This window comes from Mastigoproctus giganteus, chromosome 13 (assembly GCF_048544385.1).
Source record: "Mastigoproctus giganteus isolate SK-2022 chromosome 13, ASM4854438v1, whole genome shotgun sequence".
NCBI classification, from domain to species: Eukaryota; Metazoa; Arthropoda; class Arachnida; order Uropygi; family Thelyphonidae; genus Mastigoproctus; species Mastigoproctus giganteus.
In genome coordinates this window covers 102830792-102852903 of record NC_143587.1, presented here as the reverse complement: position 1 = coordinate 102852903, position 22112 = coordinate 102830792, and the positions used below count along the sequence as shown (strand labels likewise).

Here is a 22112-nt window from a genome sequence, read left to right as displayed (position 1 = left end):
CCACAAATATGTGATAATGCAAGGTGTAGTTAGAAAATTCCAGGAATGACAACAGTAAGGTGGTGCTGTTGTAACAAACAACAAAGCTGCCAGTACATGCTATATCATGTTTCTTTCTTCTATCATTACAGTAGTCTTAAGTTATGGTTGTTTTATTGTGTGTCTCACTATTAAATTAAAGTGGTTTTTACTTCAAAAATGTATAAAATGGCTGAGAAATTTGTGAAACAACATATGAACCTGAAATTTCTGGTTAAATTGACATGTGTTTCAGTGAAAGTTACAAATTGTTAAAAGAAGTTTATGGGGAGTGTGCAATGACAAAGAAAGAGTCCGAGTGGTAGAAATTTTCTGAAAGAGAAAACGTCTCTTTTCTCTTTCAGAAAATGACAGATCTTGATCTGGTAATCAAACAACAGCAAAAACATGAAAATTTTTAAAAAGTGTAGGAACTTTTCTTACTGGTTTAAGAATGATTATTAGAATGACAGAAAAACAACTGAGGATGCATAAAGAGAATCTTCATAAAATATTGATTCAACAATCTTGACTAAGGTCATCTTCTTTAATGCTGCCGAATGGCGTTTGCGACTTCGTTTTGATATTGTTCTCTGTCTAGCGCTGCGTGTAGAATTTGTGCTGTTGTCATGTGAAGCCAGGTGTTGATGTTATCTAGCCATGCCATTTTCAGTTTGCCTGGGCGTTTCTTGCCTTCGATCTTTCCCTCCAGGATGAGTGGTAGTAGGTGATATTTTTGTTGGTTCCTAGCAATGTGACCTAGGTATTTGCATTTCCTGCTGATGATGGTTTTGAGCAGGTCTCGTTCCGTGTGCATGTCCTGCAGGACCTTTACGTTGGTTATCTTGGCTGTCCACGGAATTTTCAGCATTCTTCGGTAGAGCCACATTTCGAAGGCCTGGAGCTTTTTTGTAGTGGCTGATGTTAGAGTATTGGCCAGATGTAGCATTTCAATGTGCGTAATTTGAGCATGATGTTCAAGCTTCTGTCGGTGAGGAGGGTTTTCCACTTGGTGAATGCCTGCCTGGCTTGTTCAATTCTGCTTTTGATTTCGGCCTCATGGTTCAGCTGGTCATCAATGAGTACTCCGAGATACTTGAAGCGGTGTATTTGCTCTAATTTTTCATTGTTTAGTTTGATTGTGATTTTGCTTGCAGTCCTGCTGACCTTCATCACCTTTGTTTTCTTTTTGTTGATTCGTAGCCCCCATGCTTGGCTTTCTATGTCCACTTCGTTCAAGATGGTCTGTAAATCTTGTTCTGAATCCACTATTAGTGCTGTGTCATCGGCATATCTTAAGTTATTGATATAGTGTCCGTTAACTTTTATGCCGATGTTCTTGTCAGCCAGTGTTTGGTCGAAGATCATTTCCGAATAGATGTTAAAAAGAATGGGAGATAATGGGCAGCCTTGACAGACGCCTTTTTTTATTGGAATTGGGTCTGTCAGGTCGTTTTCATAGCGAAGCCGGGCTGTTTGATTCCAGTAGAGAAGTTGTAATAAAGTTGATATCGTTGTTTTCAAGCCCAAGTTTTCTAAGTCGGTCAATTAGACGGCCGTGGTCTACTGAATCGAAGGCTTTCTCGTAATCAATAAAACATATATACACATCTTTTTGATGTTCATAGCACCTTTGTAGCAATATTTGTAAACAGAAAATTGCTTCTCTGGTGCCTAGTCCCCTGCAGAATCCGAACTGTGTGTTTCCTAGTGCACTTTCATCTTATCCTTTGCTGAATCACCTTGAGGAAGACTTTTAGCACCTGGCTCATTAGACTGATCAGCCTAAAGTCTTTGCATTTCCAGCTGGTAGCCTTTTTTGGTAGGGCCACGAAGATGGATTGGAGCCATTCGGATGGAATGTCGTTGTTGTTGTAGATTTGATTGAACCATTTCGTAACTGAGCAAAAAAGTGGAGGACAAAGAGTTTCCAAAACAAAAAAAAAAAAAAAAGGTATTGTCCACTCAATTTATTCCTTGAGGAAAACTGTCAATCAGACATTTTACTTTCAAGCTCTGAGAGCATTTAAGGAAAACAAAAGGTGTCATGACCAAACAAGTGGGCATCGCATCATGAACTTGTCAGTATACACTGCCTTATTGGTGAGCCAATTTCTAATGGGGGAACTCATCATTCAGGTGTGACAGTCTTACTTGCTGATTTGGCACAATCTGATTTCTATTTACAAGTATCAAAATTTTTTGATAAAAAGTTTTTGGGCTTTGGGAGAAGTGCACTAAAATTGATTTCAGCAGAGTTCCAAAAATGCCTCCAACCTTGGGAGAACAGAATGGGTTCATATAGAACTATTCAAGGAAACTATTTTAAAATAGAAAAAAAGCAAATGATTAGCAAGTACAGTTTGAATTTATTTATAGTCATTCATTGAACTTTCTAGCCACACCTTATATATTAACATTTTGGTAGTTTTGATCTGATAAAAAGCTAGAGGCCTATAGTTATGTATGACACAAAGATCCCCTACTGGCCCACTAATTTAAATAAAGAGATACATTGACAGGTAAGAATTTGGTAGTAAATTCATTTAAACTGATACTGTAATTTATCATGGCAGAATACCTTACAAAGTACGTAAAAGTTTCCCATAAATAAATATTAGTATGTAAAAAAAGAAACCACATTATAATATGCACATTCAAAAGTGACAATCTTGTGGAGCTGAAGTTAGACAAAGGTTCATAATACATATCAAGCTTTGTGTTTATGGTGTCAAAAATTCTTGTTGATAGCATTAAAAGTTAAAAGACTACATATATTAAAAAACCAGGGATACTGACTCCCAGCTTTATTACATCGCATGGTGGTCAATAAGTTAACCAGATACAGCTAATGAATTGTGTGCTAAGTGATGGGAAAGCAATGATGCCACCAAACATTTTTAAACAAAAAAAAAAAATAACAATAATAAAAAATAAATAAAATTTCTGATTATTAAAATTAGTTTAAATTATTAATAATAAGATTAACTGACCACACAAATAGATTACTTGATAAAAATCTTACTACACTAGTGAAAAAGCATGTATATACAGATGAAGTAATTTTCATTTCAAAAATTAAGAAGAATCATTGATCCATTCCATTTACCCTGGTATCTTTACTGTACACTCTTGATATCATGGTGAAACCTTTCAAGCTGCTTTTCACTCACCACACCAAATTTCTGTGGTGCTGTGAGGGAAGATTAATAGTTTCAGAAAACTAGATTGTGAAATTTCACAATCAAGTTTTTTGGGACTATTAAACATGTTGCTGACAATCTTATCATAGTCCTTTAATTTATAAATGCCTAAAAAGTTTTTAGGAACACTCTTGAATGCTAACCAAAACCCCCACATTTTTTTTAAAACAAACATTGTGAAATTGTCAAATTGCAGCAGCCCTCTGATTTGTCTGTGATAAAAAACAACATGGAGTTTAGCACATCTCAGGATATTTTAAAATGATGTACTGAAACAGCATTTTTCTTTATCTATTGCCTTCAACTGTTTCACTTGATAGATGTATGTTTAGCATTAGCATTAGTTGAGACATGATGCAAGAAAGCAAGCTTATACAGTATCAGAAAAAAAAAAAAAAAATCCTTCCCATTTCACCCATCCAATCACTCCAAATGTTTGTCTAGTTCAGCCTTAAATTTATTTAAGGCTATTAACTTACACAACAACAGATGGAAGTCTGTTCCAGCAATCAACTACCTGTTGGCTAATGGCAAACTTCCGCACATCTATTCTAACAACTGTCTTTTCCCAATTTGAATCTATGCCCCCTCAGGTTTCTTGGAGAGACAAATGGTTTATTGATGATCAGTCTTTTATAGTCATGTCTTTCTAATCCAATGATTAGTTTTATCCTTGCTCTTCCAATCACATAGAAAGCAAGGCAGTTTTCTATAACCTGACTGTTGTCCAAGAAGTATTATGGTTAGCACCTTCAAATATTGCACATGCAAAATTAACAATTCTATGTTATTCTTCTTTGGGTTCATGTCACTATAGGTATATCAAACGTTTTCATCTTCCATTAATCAATTACCTCATATTTTCAACATGTGAATGACAGACATAAAGTAGAATGCATGATTTGTCTTGGTCACCAATTCTAACAACAAAATGAGCAGGATATGCTTTCTTATAAAAGTCAGTGATTCTTTGATTTCACAGTATAAAAATTTCATAGGTTTGCAGAAAGAATCAGGATTGTTGTACTGACTTATCTTCAATGACACTGATTTCTAAGCAAGATCATATATCTGCATTTGGGATTATTCTAACTTCTGATCTCTCTTGGCATAAGCTCATTTATTCATTCACCTTCTGTTTTCTCAAATAACCTTCCTTCATACATATTTCCTGAAAATTACAATCTACAGAAATTCAAGTCTAATGTCAACAAGTATCTTCTTTCATCTTCTCAACCTTCAACCCATGCATGCTGCTAAGTACTACAAGTTCTAATACCTTTCGTGTTGGGGATTTCATAAAAAAAAAACAAAAAAAACCGAGTCTGATTGCTATTGTGGCACCCTATTATCATTCGGCAATGGAAGTCTATAACTCTATCAATTACATCATCTTGCATTCACAATTGTAATACTGTCTTTTCAAAGGCCTATGAGCATATTTATAGTTTTGTCTGATATCTGGTTCTTAGGTCAGATGCAACTAACTATAAACAGATGGGTGGTCAGATATTAATGGTAGGGCAGTGTATATACAACATATCTCTGTCACAACTGTTTGTTTGTTATTTGGTTTTTAGGAGCATTAGCAACTAAGGCCATATTGCTCCAGGATATGCGGTAGTCATTCCTTGACCTTTCCGCATCCTCCGTATTTGGTGGCGACGGGCTTGAACCCCGGTCTAATCAAGAAGCGTGTGCTACGCACTGCTGCTGCTCCTTCCCACCTGGCTATGGAGGTGCCCGTCACAACTGTGTGGTACTACACTTAGGGTGGTAGAAAATGAAAAAGATCTTGGAGTGATTATGCAGTCAGATATGAAGTTTTCTGAGCAATGCAGACAGGCTGCCAGAGCAGGTCACGGGGTATTGTCAATAATATACAGGAATTTTGCTAGCAGGGAAAAGGAGGTAATTATCCCTTTGTTTAATCAATGGTCAGGCCATGCTTTCAGTACTGTGTACAGGTCTGGAGGTCTCATTTTAGGAAGAATGTAGAGTTGCTTGAGTGTGTACAGAGAAGGGCAACAAGATCGGTGATGGGAACGAAGGTGTCCTCTTACCAAGAAAGGCTTAAGTCCTGCAAATTACAGTGGCTGGAGACTAGGCACCTGCAAGGCAATCTGATTGAGGCGTATAAGGCCTTGAATGGGTTGAGCATGCTGAATTCTGATGGGATTCTTCTGCTTGCTCAGATTACAAACCTGAGGGAGCATAAATTCAAATCGAGGAAAGACAGTTGTAGAACAGATTTGCGGAAATTTGCCTTTAGCCAGCGGGTGGTTAATTGCTGGAACAAACTTCTATATGTCGTTGTGGAAAGTTGATAGCTTAAATAAATTCAAGGAGGAAATGGACAAACTTTTAGAGGAATGATTGTGTGAAATTTTTTTTTTTTTTTTGGCTGATACTATATAAGCTCATATGCTTGCTTTCTTGCATCACATACATCTATTACAACCTTATTGGAAGTCAGAGGCTGTGATATCTGCCCTTGACAGATGATTCAAAAAAAGAGAAAGGCCTAATACTTCATATATAGAAAGCATAGAGATTCCATTATCAATAATTTAGTAAACATACAATGAAGAAAATTATGTACTCAAATCGATATCATTTCAAATAAAACCGGATAAGGTAGGCCAGCAATTAGTGACAATTTTATTAGTTTTACAGTCTACTTAGGTATGATTATATCTGCTTACCTGAACAATTCCTTTCATAGTAATTCCTGATGACCAATCTGGACCTAAGGCTCCGCCTATGACTCCTTCTTTCTTTCCAGCAGATTCAGCATCTTAGAAAAGATTGGACACATATATAGGGTTTTTCAAAGTTGCATGGAATAAATGTAGGAGCATATTCTACAGCTAAAAATAAGAAAAAAAAAGTTCCTATAAACATGTCTCAAGTCTTTATGTATGAGATATTAAACATTAATCATAAATTACAAAACTGTGTAAAATTTAATTTAAACATTACAAACATATGTACCAACACTGACACAAATAGTTCTGTTTTACTAAACAAATCATACCAGTTACCCAGTTGTGAGTAATCAGTGTGACAGAGTAACTGAGTTTCAGATTCCACAAATGCTTCATTGTTTACAGTGTGGCATTTGTTAAACTGATTTTTTTTTTTTTAAGTAAACCCCAAACTCGAGAGGTATTAGAACCTATAGTACTTAGTACCGTGCTTGGGTTGGAGGTTGACAAGACAAAAGAAGATATTTGTTGACATTGGTAACCTCACACTTCGACAGTGTACTTAGAAGGGTTGTTTGTGAGAAAAAGATCAAGCGTGTTGGCTGTATGATTACGATTGTCCGTTATTGTTGTAGGTAAATGAACAATCTATGCAAGGTCATTAGTAATTGAAAAAGCCTCAGCATCTCGACCAGCTGGGTCGCTGTGACTAGAAAATGGAAGCCAGCCGGAGTTGTGAACATTAAAATCACCAAGGAAAATTACCTCACTGTTAGGAAAGTTGGACTGGAGAAAGTCAAGTTGCAAAGAGAGAAGTCAAAGAGCTCCAAGTGATTAGTGGACTTGGAAGAACGGTAGAGACAACAGATGAATTTGACACAATGAGATAGAGATTTTAAGCCAGAGAAGATCGAAAAGAGGAGATTCCAATTTGCCATGTCTCTGACAGGGAATATCAGAACGGACATATGCACAATTACCACCTTTGAGGCGAAAGGAATCATACAGCGAATAATTTGGGCATCTGAGATGAGCAGTAGTTGAATCAACCGATAACTGAGATTCTGTCAGAAAATGTACATGGGGTTTGGCAGACTGCAAGTGGAAATGGACAACGTTGAGATTAGAATTGAGACCACATATATTTGTGAAATGAATTAGGAAGTGTTTGGGAGGTTTAGATCTTTTCGCAGATAAGCTTGCTCTATTAGTTTGACAATTCATGGTGTATTCAATAGTAAGAAAAAGTGGGTGGGACATGCTGTATGAAGTAATGAAATTTTTGGATATGGCATACACATGGTAAGAATATACCCAGAGCCTTGACATAACGTGGCCTCAACAATGCTCCCCGCATACACACTATTTGGACTCCCTCCAGTCACTATCTGGCAGAATAGAGGTAGCAAGATTATACACTAGCTGATCCAGAAGCCTCCTAGAGAGTTACCAATAGGTTAGGTCCGGTGTACTAACTAGCGGCCAGCCTGCGAACACCGTTTTAGAGCTGTACCCTCGAAATGTAAGGAATATTCAATCTGTATGTTCATTATAACCTCAAAAGTCATCAATCATACTGCATGATGGAAGAGATGGGGAAGGGTTGACTGGAACTTAGCTCTAGAGACTAAACATGGGTTCCACCACTTCAAGCCTCCAATAAGCAAAGTGGTGGTATTGCACCAGTTGATGAGAGTCATCTACCACCTAGTACTGCTGGTAACATAGAGGGTGGCATTCGTCCATGTGGTGTGGATGCCACACCTCCACCCCTGCCTACGTTGGTTCACACCTGGGTGGTCACCCGCCATGTACTTGTGCATGGAGGTTATACATCACAAATCTGTACTTTGTGTTAACTGATATGATTTTAACTTATGGTAAGGTTCTTCATTCCACATCTGCTTTTGATGATATGCCAAAAATTTCTAAAATGACAAGTACCAAATCATAAAACATTTGTTGTGGAGAGACAACTTAGAGAAGCAGGTATGGCAAAACCATTAAGGCTGGTTAAGGGAGATTTTGACAAACTGCAAATGTTGAAGAGCAAATACTTCATTCTATCCAAGTTGGTTACTAAGTCAAGTAAGTGTTTCATCTGCAAGTATATGGAGGTCATTATTATGAACAGCAATTGTATTTTTTTCACAGTATGCCGGTGCAAGAATTGCTATAAAATATGAATAAATGCAGAAATTTTTGTTTGTCTGTTGGTGACTCATTTTGCAAAGTACATGTGATCCTCAAATTTATTGTATCCTGGTTACAGATAAATCACATTTTAAAGAAATTGAATTCTCAACTCTCAAAGACACCCATATCAGGGCTGAAGAAAACCCAACATATGACTGTCGGTCATCATCATCAGCCATTTTCAATCCACTGCAGGATGAAAGCCTCTCCAGCAACTTTCCAATTCCTTCTGTTTTCAGCACTGGCCATCCATTTACTACCCACAAACTCATGAATTTCATCTATCCATCTCTGCCTTTGTCTTCCAGGTTTTCTTCTAGCTCCTCTTGGGTACCATTCTGTTATTATCTTAGTCCATCTGTCATCATGTCTTCGAGCTATCTGTCCTGGCCAAGACCATTTTAGTTCTTTAGTTTTTATAAGAATGTCCTTTACTTGAGTTTGCTGCCTAATCCATGTGTTTCTCTTCTTATCTAACAGTCTGATTCCCAATATAATTCGTTCCAGTCTTCGCTGTGTAGTTCTCAGCTTCTCTTCCATTCTTTTGGTGAGTGCCCAAGTTTCACTTCCATAAGTCATGGTGGGGAGTATACATTGGTTCATTATTTTACATTTCAGACAAACTGGGATATTGCTCTTCAGTATGTGACTATAGTATTTCCTGAATGCTATCCATCCAAATTTATTCTTCTCTTGACTTCCAGCCACTTATCATTATTACAGCTAATAACGTGTCCCAGATAAGTATATGACTCCACCTTTTCAATTACTGCTCCTTCAATCATTATTTCCCTTTCTGTGGCATACTTATTCATCATTACTTTTGTTTTAGCCATATTCATCTTTAGTCCAAAATCCTTACTAACTGTGCATAACTGATTAAGATTTTCCTCTAATTCTTTGGGATCGTGGCTTATGACCACAATGTCATCTGCAAATTGTAAATGGTTTAGGTGCTCTCCGTTCACACTGACTCCTTTCTGCAACCAGTCTAATCTTCTGAAAGCTTCCTCAAGGGCAGCAGTAAACAGCTTCGGAGATATTGTGTCTGCTTGTTGAACTCCTTTCTTGATTTTAAATTTGCTACTGTCTTTGTCTAATAAAGGAGGTAGCATTCTCGTATATTTTCTTCAAAATCATAATATGTGGAGTATCTATGCCTTGTCTTTCCAGTGCCCGAAACATTGCCTTATGCTGTATGGAGTCAAATGCCTTTTCATAATCCACAAATGCCAGGCATAATGGTGTTTTATATTCATTTGCTTTCTTCTTATGTCCTCTCGGAGTCTCTTTCTAATGGCTTTGCATAACTCAGTATACTCAATTTTCTCCTTGTCAGTGTTTATCTTGCTCTTCATTTTTCACCTTCAGTTCATCATAACAAGTGTTTCTTGATTAATTTTTTCTTCTTTGGTTTTCTTTTTCCCTATAGGTTTCTTGGGCTTTATCACTTTCAGAAAGTTATAATATTCCTCATCGATATCTTGGTCCTGAGCAGTCTATAGAAGCTCAAACTTGTTCTTAAGTTCCAGTACATACTACTTTTTTGACTGTCGGTGCTAACTCTCAACATAACTTTTCCTTTAATGTTTGATGGAGTGATGTTGGGGACAATCTTATTTATCCTTATTTTACTAGGAACATTTTCAGGAACGGCACAGCTACACTGCTGCAGAAAAATTTGTGGGAACTACGGGAAGAGATTATTCCTCGAAAATTGGCAGAAGATGGTATATGTATGGTGTGCACCAGCCCACTTTTCGGATATGTAAATATATATAATTGGTAAGGTATTTGTATTTCACAGCTCAAGAATTCATATAATTCATATTACAATAAATCAAGTATTAATCGTAATCCTTTACTATCACATATGTGACAGTAAGCGAATTATGACTGCAAGGCTATTATAACTATTAATAATAATCAGTATCAAATGATCAATACAGTGTCAGTGGAAATCACTATATAGTTTTTTCCTATAAAATTTATATTTTTTCTATTTAGGTTTCTTCATTTTAAAATGGTTTGGAAGAAATATGAATTCTTAATGAGAAAATAAAATATTATCTTTGGTATGCCACGTACAGGGCTCTGATCATTACCAGTGGTGCCACTAATGTAAAGCAAGGATGGGGTGAGATACTCCTCAAAGGGAGGTATTTTTTTTAATGAAAACTCTATGCACGAGAGGTATTACAACCTATAGTATTTAATAGAGTGCATGGGTTGAAGGTTGAGAAGATGAAAGAAGTACCTGCTGACATTAGACTTAAAAGATTGTAATTTTCAGGAAACATGTATGAAGGGATCTTGTTCAAAAAAGTGGAAGTTGAAGGAATAAATGAGGAAGAAGAGAAGTATAGAAAAGGTATGCAACAGAAACAGAAAAAAGCCTGATATACCTTTATCAATATCATTGATAAATATACAAAACAACGGGCCCAACACCAAACCCTGTGGGACTCCATTAATAACAATAGCTGATCTCCAATGGGGCAAAGACAACTAAGTTGTCTTTGCCCCATTGGAGATCAGCATTTAAGGAATTGGTAGTGGATATTCGAGAAGTTGAATGCAATGTGCTATCATCAGCAAAACTATGGATAGTATTTCCAGTCAACGGAAGAAGGCCATTAATATACATGAGGAAAAGAGTGGGAGAAAGAACCGAACCTTGGGGAAGACCTGTATTAGTGGAGAAATTAGAAGGCAGAGAGCCATCTACCATGATGCACAGTGGTCAGAAAGAAAACTGGATATATAATTACAAAAAACAGCTGGCAAACCATAAGATGGAAGCTTATTTAGAAGCCCTTTATGCCAAAAATGATCAAATGCCTTTGAAATGTCAAGAGCAACTGCTTGAGATTCACCAAACTTTTCCATTGAATCTGTCCATAGATGGGTAATGTAGCCAGTAAATTGCCAGTGGATCAATATTTTCATAAATGTTATTTTATATAATAATACTGACTGCCTCAATATAGGCACTTGCATAGTTTGATGCCATTGGAAAATTTGTAATATTATTAATGATAAATAAATAAAATATACATATATCATTTATAATGTGAATCACAAATGTTTTGCATAAAGTCCTGAATTGGACTTTATGCAAAAAAAAAAGTAAGCTCACTACTGCATTACACCATGGAAGTGGCATGCATAGAAATACAGTAGAACCCCGTTAATCCAGACCCCAATGCTCCAGACTTTGTTAATCCAGACAGGGGAAAAATTCTACCTATCGAAAAAATATATATATTTATGTTCAACTAACATTGATTTCATGGAAGGGGAAACACATTTCACCATAATAACATAAAACCCACAGAATTCCAGCTGTTGATAGTATTGCAAATTCAATAAGATCATATTTACTATCCGTTTATAATAGATTGCACTAAGAGAAAATCCTAAACAGGGGACTGCTAATTGTTTTTATTGCTTTATGGTTGTGATCTCCAGAAATCTGACTGGACCACGTGGTATGGTCAGAGACAATCGTAGGGTAATCTCGAGTGCTCGCTATTCACAGTTGACAGCTGCAGCTAGCACTGTCCACGCGTATGCATTAATTTTGAAAGTGAGTTTCAAAATTAAAGCAAAACAACATTGAGGACTATTTTAAGTAAACTTCTCGAAAATAGTTAATTGTTTTGTGTTGTAATATATATATATATATATATATTTTTTTTTTGTTTAATTTTGTGTAATATAATGTTCTACATTAAAACTTTATTGCTTTGTACAGTATTTTGTTTACTTACCGTGTTCTTTTACTTTTTATAATTTTTACTTTAAAATATTGTTTTATTAATTTAATATTCAATTTAGTTAAAATTTTGTCCTTTAGTAACTTTAAATAAAAACTGGTATGTTAAAGTTTCTGGTATATTCCGGTTAATTTGGATAGAGTGTGGTCCCGTCAAGTCCAGATTAATGGAGTTCTACTGTATACACTTCATTTGTAAATAGGCAATGGAACACCTTTTTTGTTTTAAGATATCATTAATATCGCTTATTCACTGGTTGGTTATAGACATCCTTTTATAATGCAATGCCTAAACAGACTAATCTTATGAAATTCCTAAATTACATTTAGGGGCTATTGATATTCAGGTCATACCTATGAGCCATTAGTGCAAAAATTTAGCACAGTTCAGTAATTCCATAAAAAAAAAAAAACAATGCTCATATATTTATGATTTTGAAGAAAATCATAAATATATGGGGAAATCATCAGAAAATCATCACACAGATATTCAGTTTTTGCACATAGAGATATTTCTACAGGAATAGTTCAACTGGTATTTAATTCTACAAGTCTTAACACATGCATCAACTAACCATTTACAATTCACTTCCATAACTGCTATTTTTCTTCACTTATTCCTTCTACTTCTATACTCTGGAGAGACCTAACTTTGTATATTAGAAATTTGGGTCAATGTTAACAACTTTCTTCTAGTTTTTCCATCTGCAGCATACTACAATACACTAGTAAATAATACACAGGTCTTTGAGATAACAGAGGAGGAGAAAAAGCAGTATGTACTGGAATTTAAGAACAAGTTTGAGCTTCTGCAGACTGCTAAGGACCAAGATATCGACGAGGAATATTACAACTTTCTGAAAGTGATAAAGCCCAAGAAACCTATAGGGAAAAAGAAATCCAAAGAAGAAAAAAATCAGTCAAGAAACACTTGTCATGATGAACCGAAGATGACAAATGAAGAGGAAGAAAAACACTGACAGGGAGAAAATTGAGTATACTGAGTTATGCAAAGCCATTAGAAAGAAACTCAGAGAGGACATAAGAAGATTTAACACAAGAAAAGTAGAACAAACATTAAGGGAAAACAAAGGATTTAAATCAGCAGCCATGAGCAGTAATATAGAAAGACAAATGATACTGAAACTGAAGAATAGCGATGATGTACTTATAAACAGCAGGGAAGGCATAATTCAAATAGCAGAAGACTACTATAGAGAATTATACAAGGAGCGAGGGAATGATGCCAGCAGTGGGGAAGATGGATTGCAAAGTAGCAACATACGACATACCCGATATTCTTCCTGATGAGGTAGAACATGCATTGAAGAAAATGAAGAATCAGAAAGCCCCGGGAGAAGATGAAGTTACTGTAGAGTTGTCAAAATTGGGAGGAAGAGACATAACACAAAAACTGGCAAGGCTCTTCACAAAGTGCATTCGAAAAGGTGTGACGCCTAAGCAGTGGAATAATGCAATCATAGTTTTGCTGCATAAGAAAGGAGATAAATCAGAAATTGGAAATTATAGACCAATTAGCTTGTTATCCCACATCTACAAGTTGTTCACAAGGGTCATTACTAACAGATTAGAAAGAATACTTGATGAGAATCAACCGAAACAGAAAGCTGGCTTTAGGACAGGATTCTCAACTATGGATCACCTTCACGTAATATTACAGCTAATGGAGAAAGCAAATGAATATAAAACACCATTATGCCTGGCATTTGTGGATTATGAAAAGGCATTTGACTCCATACAGCATAAGGCAATGTTTCGGGCACTGGAAAGACAAGGCATAGATACCCCATATATTTATGATTTTGAAGAAAATCATAAATATATGGGGAAATCATCAGAAAATCATAAATAAATACTAGACAAAGACAGTAGGAAAACAAATACTAGACAAAGACAAGGAGACACAATATCTCCGAAGCTGTTTACTGCTGCCCTTGAGGAAGCTTTCAGAAGATTAGACTGGTTGCAGAAAGGAGTCAATGTGAACGGAGAGCACCTAAACCATTTACGATTTGCAGATGACATTGTGGTCACAAGCCACTATCCCAAAGAATTAGAGGAAAATCTTAATCAGTTATGCACAGTTAGTAAGGATTTTGGACTAAAGATGAATATGGCTAAAACAAAAGTAATGATGAACAAGTATGCCACAGAAAGGGAAATAATGATTGAAGGAGCAGTAATTGAAAAGGTGGAGTCATATACTTATCTGGGACAAGTTATTAGCTGTAATAATGATAAATGGCTGGAAGTCAAGAGAAGAATAAATTTTGGATGGATAGCATTCAGGAAATATAGTCACATACTGAAGAGCAATATCCCAGTTTGTCTGAAACGTAAAATAATGAACCAATGTATACTCCCCACCATGACTTATGGAAGTGAAACTTGGGCACTCACCAAAAGAATGGAAGAGAAGCTAAGAACTACACAGCGAAGAATGGAATGAATTATATTGGGAATCAGACTGTTAGATAAGAAGAGAAACACATGGATTATGGTCTTGGGCAGGACACATAGCTCGAAGACATGATGACAGACGGACTAAGAAAATAACAGAATGGTACCCAAGAGGAGCTAGAAGAAAACCTGGAAGACAAAGGCGGAGATGGATAGATGAAATTCATGAGTTTTTGGGTAGTAAATGGATGGCCAGTGCTCAAAATAGAAGGAACTGGAAAGTTGCTGGAGAGGCCTTCATCCTGTAGTGGATTGAAAATGGCTGATGATGATGACAATACACTTTGATCAGATAAGTAAACTAATTTAAATTCATTCTTAAGATAGTCTAGGTCAGCATCAAATATCTGTAGGTGTGAACTCAACTGTACCTTTTCTCAATCCAAAAGTGAGAACTGAATGAACAAATGCTTTTCTCATGTAATTTTTATATAATGGACAGTTCATTACTAATGACATGCAGAATAGGAATTCAACCAATTAATCATTACGTATTGCAGCTGCAATGCAAGGTTATATCGAATTCACTAAAAAAAAAAAAAAAAAAAAAAAAGTGTTAAAAACTTAAAAGGTATCTTTTCCAGTTATCCACTCACAATTATATATCATTACATCCTGCTTTTCACAAATTTTGTGAGAAACAAGAATGCGATGCTTACAGTCACAAATTTGTGACTGTAAGCATACTGTTATAAGTACTAAATGTATGTATACTCTTTTATTAAAAGAGTATTCTCTGTTCTAAACAAGAATTTTAACAGCAGCAGCGTCCAGTTTCTATTATTCAAGACTGCAAACAAAGATTTTAATATTATTGAGTATTATTATTATTAAAATCATGTTTCCCAGAACATACCTGTTTCCATATACTTTGTCCTTTTTAAAATTCTTTCTTCTTTTGTTTTTTCAACTTTCAATTGAGAAATCAAGAATTCTGCTGCTCCAGCATCGAAGAATGTGGCCCCAATTGAGTTTTGTCTAATCACCCATACAACTTGACAGTTTTCAATTTCATATCTAGAACATAGCATATACATTTGGATTAACTTTTTGTATCAATATTTTAAATCAAGAATAAAAAAATTGAATTTTGTTAATTTTAATAAATTGGCACGAAGCAGCAAATATAAAAAGTCAATGTTTTTGCGTAATATAATGAATAGTCATCACAATTAAAATTAACTGGTGGGTGTATCTGGGTTAACATTAAGGCAGCCCAGCAGTGGGCCACATAGGTTCAAACATGTTTATTTTTGGACTAATGCCAAAGTCAGATGCATCAGTGTATTAGTATTACGATTACTGGAAAATGATGTTAAAAAGCAAGTTTATATGGCATAAAAAAAAAATAATAATAAATAAACTTTTCTATATCACCTGTTCATTCCTTCAACAGTCTGTCTACTTCTTCCTTGAATTTATTCAAATGGATGGCCAGTGCTTGGTGTAATATAATGACTATTCATTATATTACACCAAACGGGAGACGGTTCCAACAATCAGCTACCAACTGGCCAAAAATAAATTACCATCAATTTGAATTTATGCACTTTATGCCTCAAAAAACGAAAGTTATAAAAAGTCATTTTATATGTTGGCACAGCCTTTTTATGTATTCAGCTGTGAGAAGCTGGTTTGCTGCTCAGTGCCTTGACCTCATAATAAAAACTGAATATTAAAGAGTGATTTCTGCAATATATGCAAATGATTTTTTAAATAAAAGCAATAAAATAATTAGTGGCAATATGATCGTGAAGGGTTAATGAGAGATCCATACTTGATTAAAATAAAATTTTAATGGTACTAATTATGCATATTCTATTATATACATTGCCGAATATCTTTGCACAGAATGTCAGTGTATAGAATGCCTGGCAAAGTATGAAATACTTTTCTTTATCGTCCTATGATACCATTATCCCAGTTCCAACTTTTATACAAAAGGTATGCTAGGGGGAAATACTGCTCCTCATATCTGTTAAAATGAATATATACCTGTTATAAGTACTAAATATAATATAAAAAAAATGTTTACAACATGAAAACATTGGAGATTTTCCAACTGCTTTACATTTATTAAATGCATTTCCCACTACTATGTTCATAACATGTAGAATTTTTTTGAACCTTTTCTATATTTATTTTATATAATTGTATACAGGCACTCCCCAGCTTACGTAATACTTGACTTATGGAAATTCGACTTTACGTAAGTTTTTGCCGGCTGGTGCAAACTTAAAAAAATCGTGGAAACGTATTTTGCACCCCGCAGGAATAAATGGAAGTATTGTGAAAATATCGTAATGTGAACCCAGTAACACATTGTTTGTGTTTTTTTTTTTTTTTTTTGGTAATTCATTCCAAGACCTCGGAAGTTGAAATTTTTGCTATATAACTAAGCTTTTTATCTCTCTAAAAGGTCATTTTTATAGTGGAAGTTGCACTACACTTTCATCGTTATCATATGTTCTGTTATAAGAATCAATTTGAACGCCTTTGTGATATTTTTCTAAAACTCATTTCTGGAGGTCACTAACATAAAACAATTTGCACTTTCTGGTTTATTGAATTTTTCTGTTAGCGCAATCTATTATAAACGGATAGTAAACTTGATCTTATTGCATTTGCAATAATACCGATAACTGGAATTCTGTGGGTGTTTACATTATGGTATTATGGTGAAATGAGTTTCCCCTTCACTGAAATCTTCAATCATATAAAAACATAAATAAATTTTCAGAATCTTCGCTCTTTTTTATTTTTTTTTTACTGTACACGAAGGAACCAGTTTTTTCCTGCTTCCTTCGTGTATCGTGGCCGCGAGATCCAACCAGATAGTGAGGCACCATCGTGATATCCAAGCCCGAGGCGGGATTCGAACCTGCGACCTTTGGGTTGCCAGGCAGGCACTTTACCCACCCGTCTAGCCCGGTCGGCAATCTTCTCTTCATTCCTATTTACTTATTAGAACAGTGAAGGGAAAGGGACCAACAGAAAGTGCAAACCCTAGAGGCTCACATCTGATGACTATGGGCTTGGCACACTCAGGGTCCTGAGCATTCATTCTTTCATCTTATCATTCTTATCATCATTCTTTTCTCTCTCTCAGGGTAACTTGGGAATTTTTTTGGGCTGGTGCAGCATAAGCCTCAGGCTTCCTTACACCACATAGCTAATAATAACAAGTGCTGGCAGTGCTAGGAAATGAAACAAAATTGATTTAGAAATGAAGATAATTAATTAAGAAGTATGAAGCAGGACAAACTTAGCATTAGCATAGGCACATGATGCATGAAAGTAAGCTTATATAGCATCATCCAAAAAAAAAAAAAAAAAAAAAAAAGCTAATTTCACCCATCCACTCCAAATGTTTGTCTAGTTCTGCCTTTAAGCTATCAACTTCTACAACGAAACCATGTTGAATTTCTGCATGGCTTCCCATCCAAGCCATGCAGAAATTCAACCTGCAAGACTTGGGTGGGAAGCGATATGTCAGTAGACGAAAATCAGAGACATACCATCCTGACTGCATAACACCGACTGTAAAGTTCCGTGCCGGTCAGATGGTCTGGGGATGCATAACAAGTAAGGGGGGGGCGAATTAAGTTTATTAACGGAATGGTGAATGCAGAAACCTACACTGCTATCTTGGAGAAGTGCTTGAAACCTGTTATTAGGGATCACCACACAGATGTCCAAAACTGCATTTTTCAAAAGACTCAGCACCTTACCACAGGAAAATTGGTAAGTTTTATGCTATTTAGATTTAATGATGAGTTTGTTTTCTGGTCTCACAAGGCTTAAAACATACTTACACCAATGATTTCCCTCATTTTTCTCCCTTAAGAAACCTCACAAATGCTGGCATTACAGTGTTGGACTGGCCCGGCAACAGTCCAGATTCAGCTGCAGGAGAGCATTGTAAGGGTATGGTACTATGAAATTGGGCAATCATATATCCAGAAGTTGATTAACTGTCAGATCGTTGCAAGGCTGTAATTGCAGCTTGAGGAGGAACAACAAAATAATGAGGGCTTACTTTGCTGATTTACACTACATAATACTAGTCCGTTAACTTTTCATTTCAGTTTGTACACGTAAATGCAATAAAATGTATGTTTGGTTGTCATGATTCCCATTTGCACAATTTCTCATATTTTCATTAATTACACATGTTGTACTTTGGGAAGATATTTATGGCAATTAGGTATATCAGGTGGAATCTTTTTATTCTAACAAACATCTAACAAATGCATTTCATACATTTCTGGAAGCCACAGTGCAGTGCAAAACACATCACATGCGAAATTCACAAGTGATGCAGTTTTTTTTGTCTGCTGCTGTACGGTTCTATTTTCACACATAATATGGCTCTCTTTGAATTCTGCAGACAGATATCATTTAGTAAAAATAATTCCTTTGACTCACTTTTCTAGCCCAATAAGACCCAAATTAAATACAGTATTAATAACTGCACTGGCACAACTCGATCCTGTCTCAGAAATTTAAAAGGCAAAAAAAAAAAAAATAAATAAAAAATAAATAAATAATTAAAATAGAATAAATAAATAATTTTTTTTTTTTTTTGTATACCCCAAACACAAGAGGTATAGAACCTATAGTACTTAGTAACGTGCTTGGGTTGGAGGTTGAAAAGATGAAAGAAGATATTTGTTGACATTGGACTTGAACTTCTGTAGACTGTAATTTTCAGGAAATACGTATGAAGGAAAGTTGTTCCAGAAAACGACAGTTGAATGAATAAATGAGGAAGATGAAAAGTTGGTTCTGTGAGTTTTGAAGTTGGACAGTAAATGGATGCTGGCTGGTGGCAGTACGTGTTCGGACTGTTTTGAAAGAGAGAGTGGGAATTATATAAGCCAATTCAGAAGAACAGTGCCCATAGAAGAGGCAAGCAGCAGAAACAGTAAGTCTATGAGACAGCAAGTGGAGAGACTCTGTTAGAGATGAATCATTAATTAACCTAACTGCCCTCTTCTGAATGGAATCAAGAAGCCTGAGAGAGGTCTTGGGGGCACCACCTCAGATGTGGGAACAATATTCTATGGCAGAGCGGAATTGCGATTTATACAGAGTGAGCAGCTGTTTGGAAGAAAAGTAAGGCAAGAGAGCAAAAGAGAAAACCAAGATTTTTAGATGCAGAAGAAGCAATATTTGTAATGTGCTTGTGTCAAGAGAGATTAGAAGTCAGGTTGAGCCCCAAAAGAGATATATCATCTTGCCTAGAAATTGGAATGTCACCAAAGATAAGCACAGTAGCAGAAGAATCCTTTTTGCAAGATATAAGACAAGACTGAGTTTTAGAATGATTGAAATCAACTAAATTGTCTTTGCCCCACTGGAGAATTACCTGGAGATTGGCATTTAAGGAATTGGCAGCAGAAATTCAAAAAGTTGAAGCTGATTGAGCAGGACAAGGTTTCTCAAAATGGAAAGTGGAATGTAATGTGCTATCATCGGCAAAACTATGGTTAGGATTTCCAGTCAATGGAAGAAGATTGTTAATATACAAGAGGAAAAGAGTGGGGGAAAAAACTGAACCTGGGGGGAAGACACTGGCATCAGTGGAGTAGTTAGAAGACAGAGAGCCATCTACCATCACCCTCAGTGAGCGATCAGAGAGAAAACTGGATAACCAATTACTAAAAACAGTTGGCAAACCATAAGATGGAAGCTTGTTTAGAAGACCATTATGCCAAACACAATCAAAAGCCTTTGAGATGTCAAGAGCAACTACTTGTTGGCAGTTAATTGATTTCTCCATTACTTCAGAAAGAGTAGAAGTAATTGCAATGGGATGATAATTGCATGGGAGGAATTTATCACCCTTTTTAGGAACTGGGTGAATATGGGCAAATTTCCAAGCAGAAGGAAAAATACCTTTGGAATAAGAAAGTGAAAAAAGGCGGCAAAGAATAGGAGTAAGTTCAGGAGCACAGGTTTTTGAGAACAAGAGGAGAAATACCACCAGGACCTGGAGCTTTCTTAGCATCAAGATTCATCAAAATCCTTCTGACATTCTTTTGACAGAAGACCACAGGAGGCATTGAATGGAGCGTGTTGGGAATGGTGGGAGATGTTTTACCAAGATCATTAATACATGAGCTGGAAGAAAAATGGGATGCTAGCAGGTCAGCTTTATCCTTGGCTGAAGTGACAACAGAACCATCTGGTTTGGACAGAGGTGGGAGTAGAGATGGGTAAAAGCTGCGGCCAACAGCTTTGGCAAGAGATCAGAATGCTCGGTTACCATTAGGGCAAGAAGCAAGTTTTCTACTCTTAGCCTCTTCAAGCTCTAGTTTGGACTGATTAATAACTGCTTTACAATTGTTGCAAGCTTCGGTGTAGGCCGAAAATGAAACTGAAGAATTAGAACCAAGCCAATTACGATATGCAACGTTCTTCTCTTGAACAGCCTTAGCACATTTATTGGAAAATCAAGGTTTAGATAAAGGACGAGATTTTAAAGTGGAGTGTGGGATAAAGGATTCCATTCCTGCAAGAATAATTTCACTGACACAATCCGAGCAAATGTTGACATCAAAAGTTTTGAAACAGTAATCCAACCAAGGAAAAGAAATTTCGCAGGTCATACCATTTTGCATTCTTGTAATGCCAGACAATACGAGGCTGGGAATAACCATGAGATAAAGGCTCCATTGGAGAAGAGACAATCATCAAGTTGTGATCTAAAGTGCTTAAAGGACCTCTCATATCAACCATGTACTTAGGAGGGTTGTTTGTGAGAAAAAGATCAAGCATGTTGGCTGTATGATTAGGATTGTCCAGTATCTTGTAGGTAAATGAACAATCTGTGCAAGGTCATTAGTAATTGCAAAAGCCTCAGCATCTTGACCAGCTGGGTCGGTGCAACTAGAAAGCAGAAGCCAGCTGGAGTTGTAAACATTTAAAATCACCAAAGAAAATTACTTCACAGTTAGGAACGTTGGACTGCAGAAAGTCAAGTTGCAAAGAGAGGAAGTCAAAAAGCTCCAAGTGATTAGTGGAGTTGGGAGAATGGTAGAGACAACAGATGAATTTTACACAATGAGGTAGAGAGATTTTAAGCCAGAGAAGATCAAAGAGAGGAGATTCCAAATTGCCAAGTCCCTGACAAGGAATATCAGAACAGACATATGCACAAGTACCACCTTTGAGGTGAAAGGAATCATACAGCGAATAATTTGGGCATCTGAGATGAGCAGTAGTTGAATCAACCGATAACTGAGATTCTGTCAGAAAAAGTACATGGGGTTTGGCAGACTGCAAGTGGAAATGGACATCGTTGAGATTAGAACTGAGACCATGTATATTTGTGAAATTAATTAGGAAGTGCTTGGGAGGTTTAGATCTTTTCGCAGATAAGCTTGCTTTATTAGTTTGACAATTTAGGGTGTATTCAATAGTAAGAAAACGTGGGTGCGACATGCTGTATGAAGTAATGAAATTTTTGGATATGGCATACACATGGTAAGAATATACCCAGATCCTTGACATAATGTGGCCTCGACAATGCTCCTCGCATACACACTACTCGGGCTCCCTCCAGTCACTATCTGGCAGAATAGAGGTAGCAAGATTATACACTAGCTGATCTGGAAGCCTCCTAGCGAGTTACCAATAGGTTTGGCCCAGTGTACTAACTAACAGCCGGCCTGCGAACACCGTTTTAGAGCTGTACCCTCGAAATGTAAGGAATATTGGATC

At 36.3% G+C, this 22112-nt stretch overlaps 1 protein-coding gene across 2 annotated transcripts in view; it reads right to left on the bottom strand.

The window, feature by feature from the left end:
* The window catches only part of Pyroxd1 (pyridine nucleotide-disulfide oxidoreductase domain 1), a 143968-nt gene that overhangs the window by 38515 nt on the left and 83341 nt on the right, over positions 1–22112 (bottom strand). For both annotated transcript variants that reach the window (XM_090387499.1, XM_090387500.1), the window contains exons 7-8: positions 15241–15401; positions 5927–6018 (exon numbers count right to left, since the gene is read on the bottom strand). In XM_090387499.1, coding sequence (XP_090243625.1) covers positions 5927–6018; positions 15241–15401 — 253 coding nt within the window. The remainder of the gene's footprint in view (positions 1–5926; positions 6019–15240; positions 15402–22112) is intronic.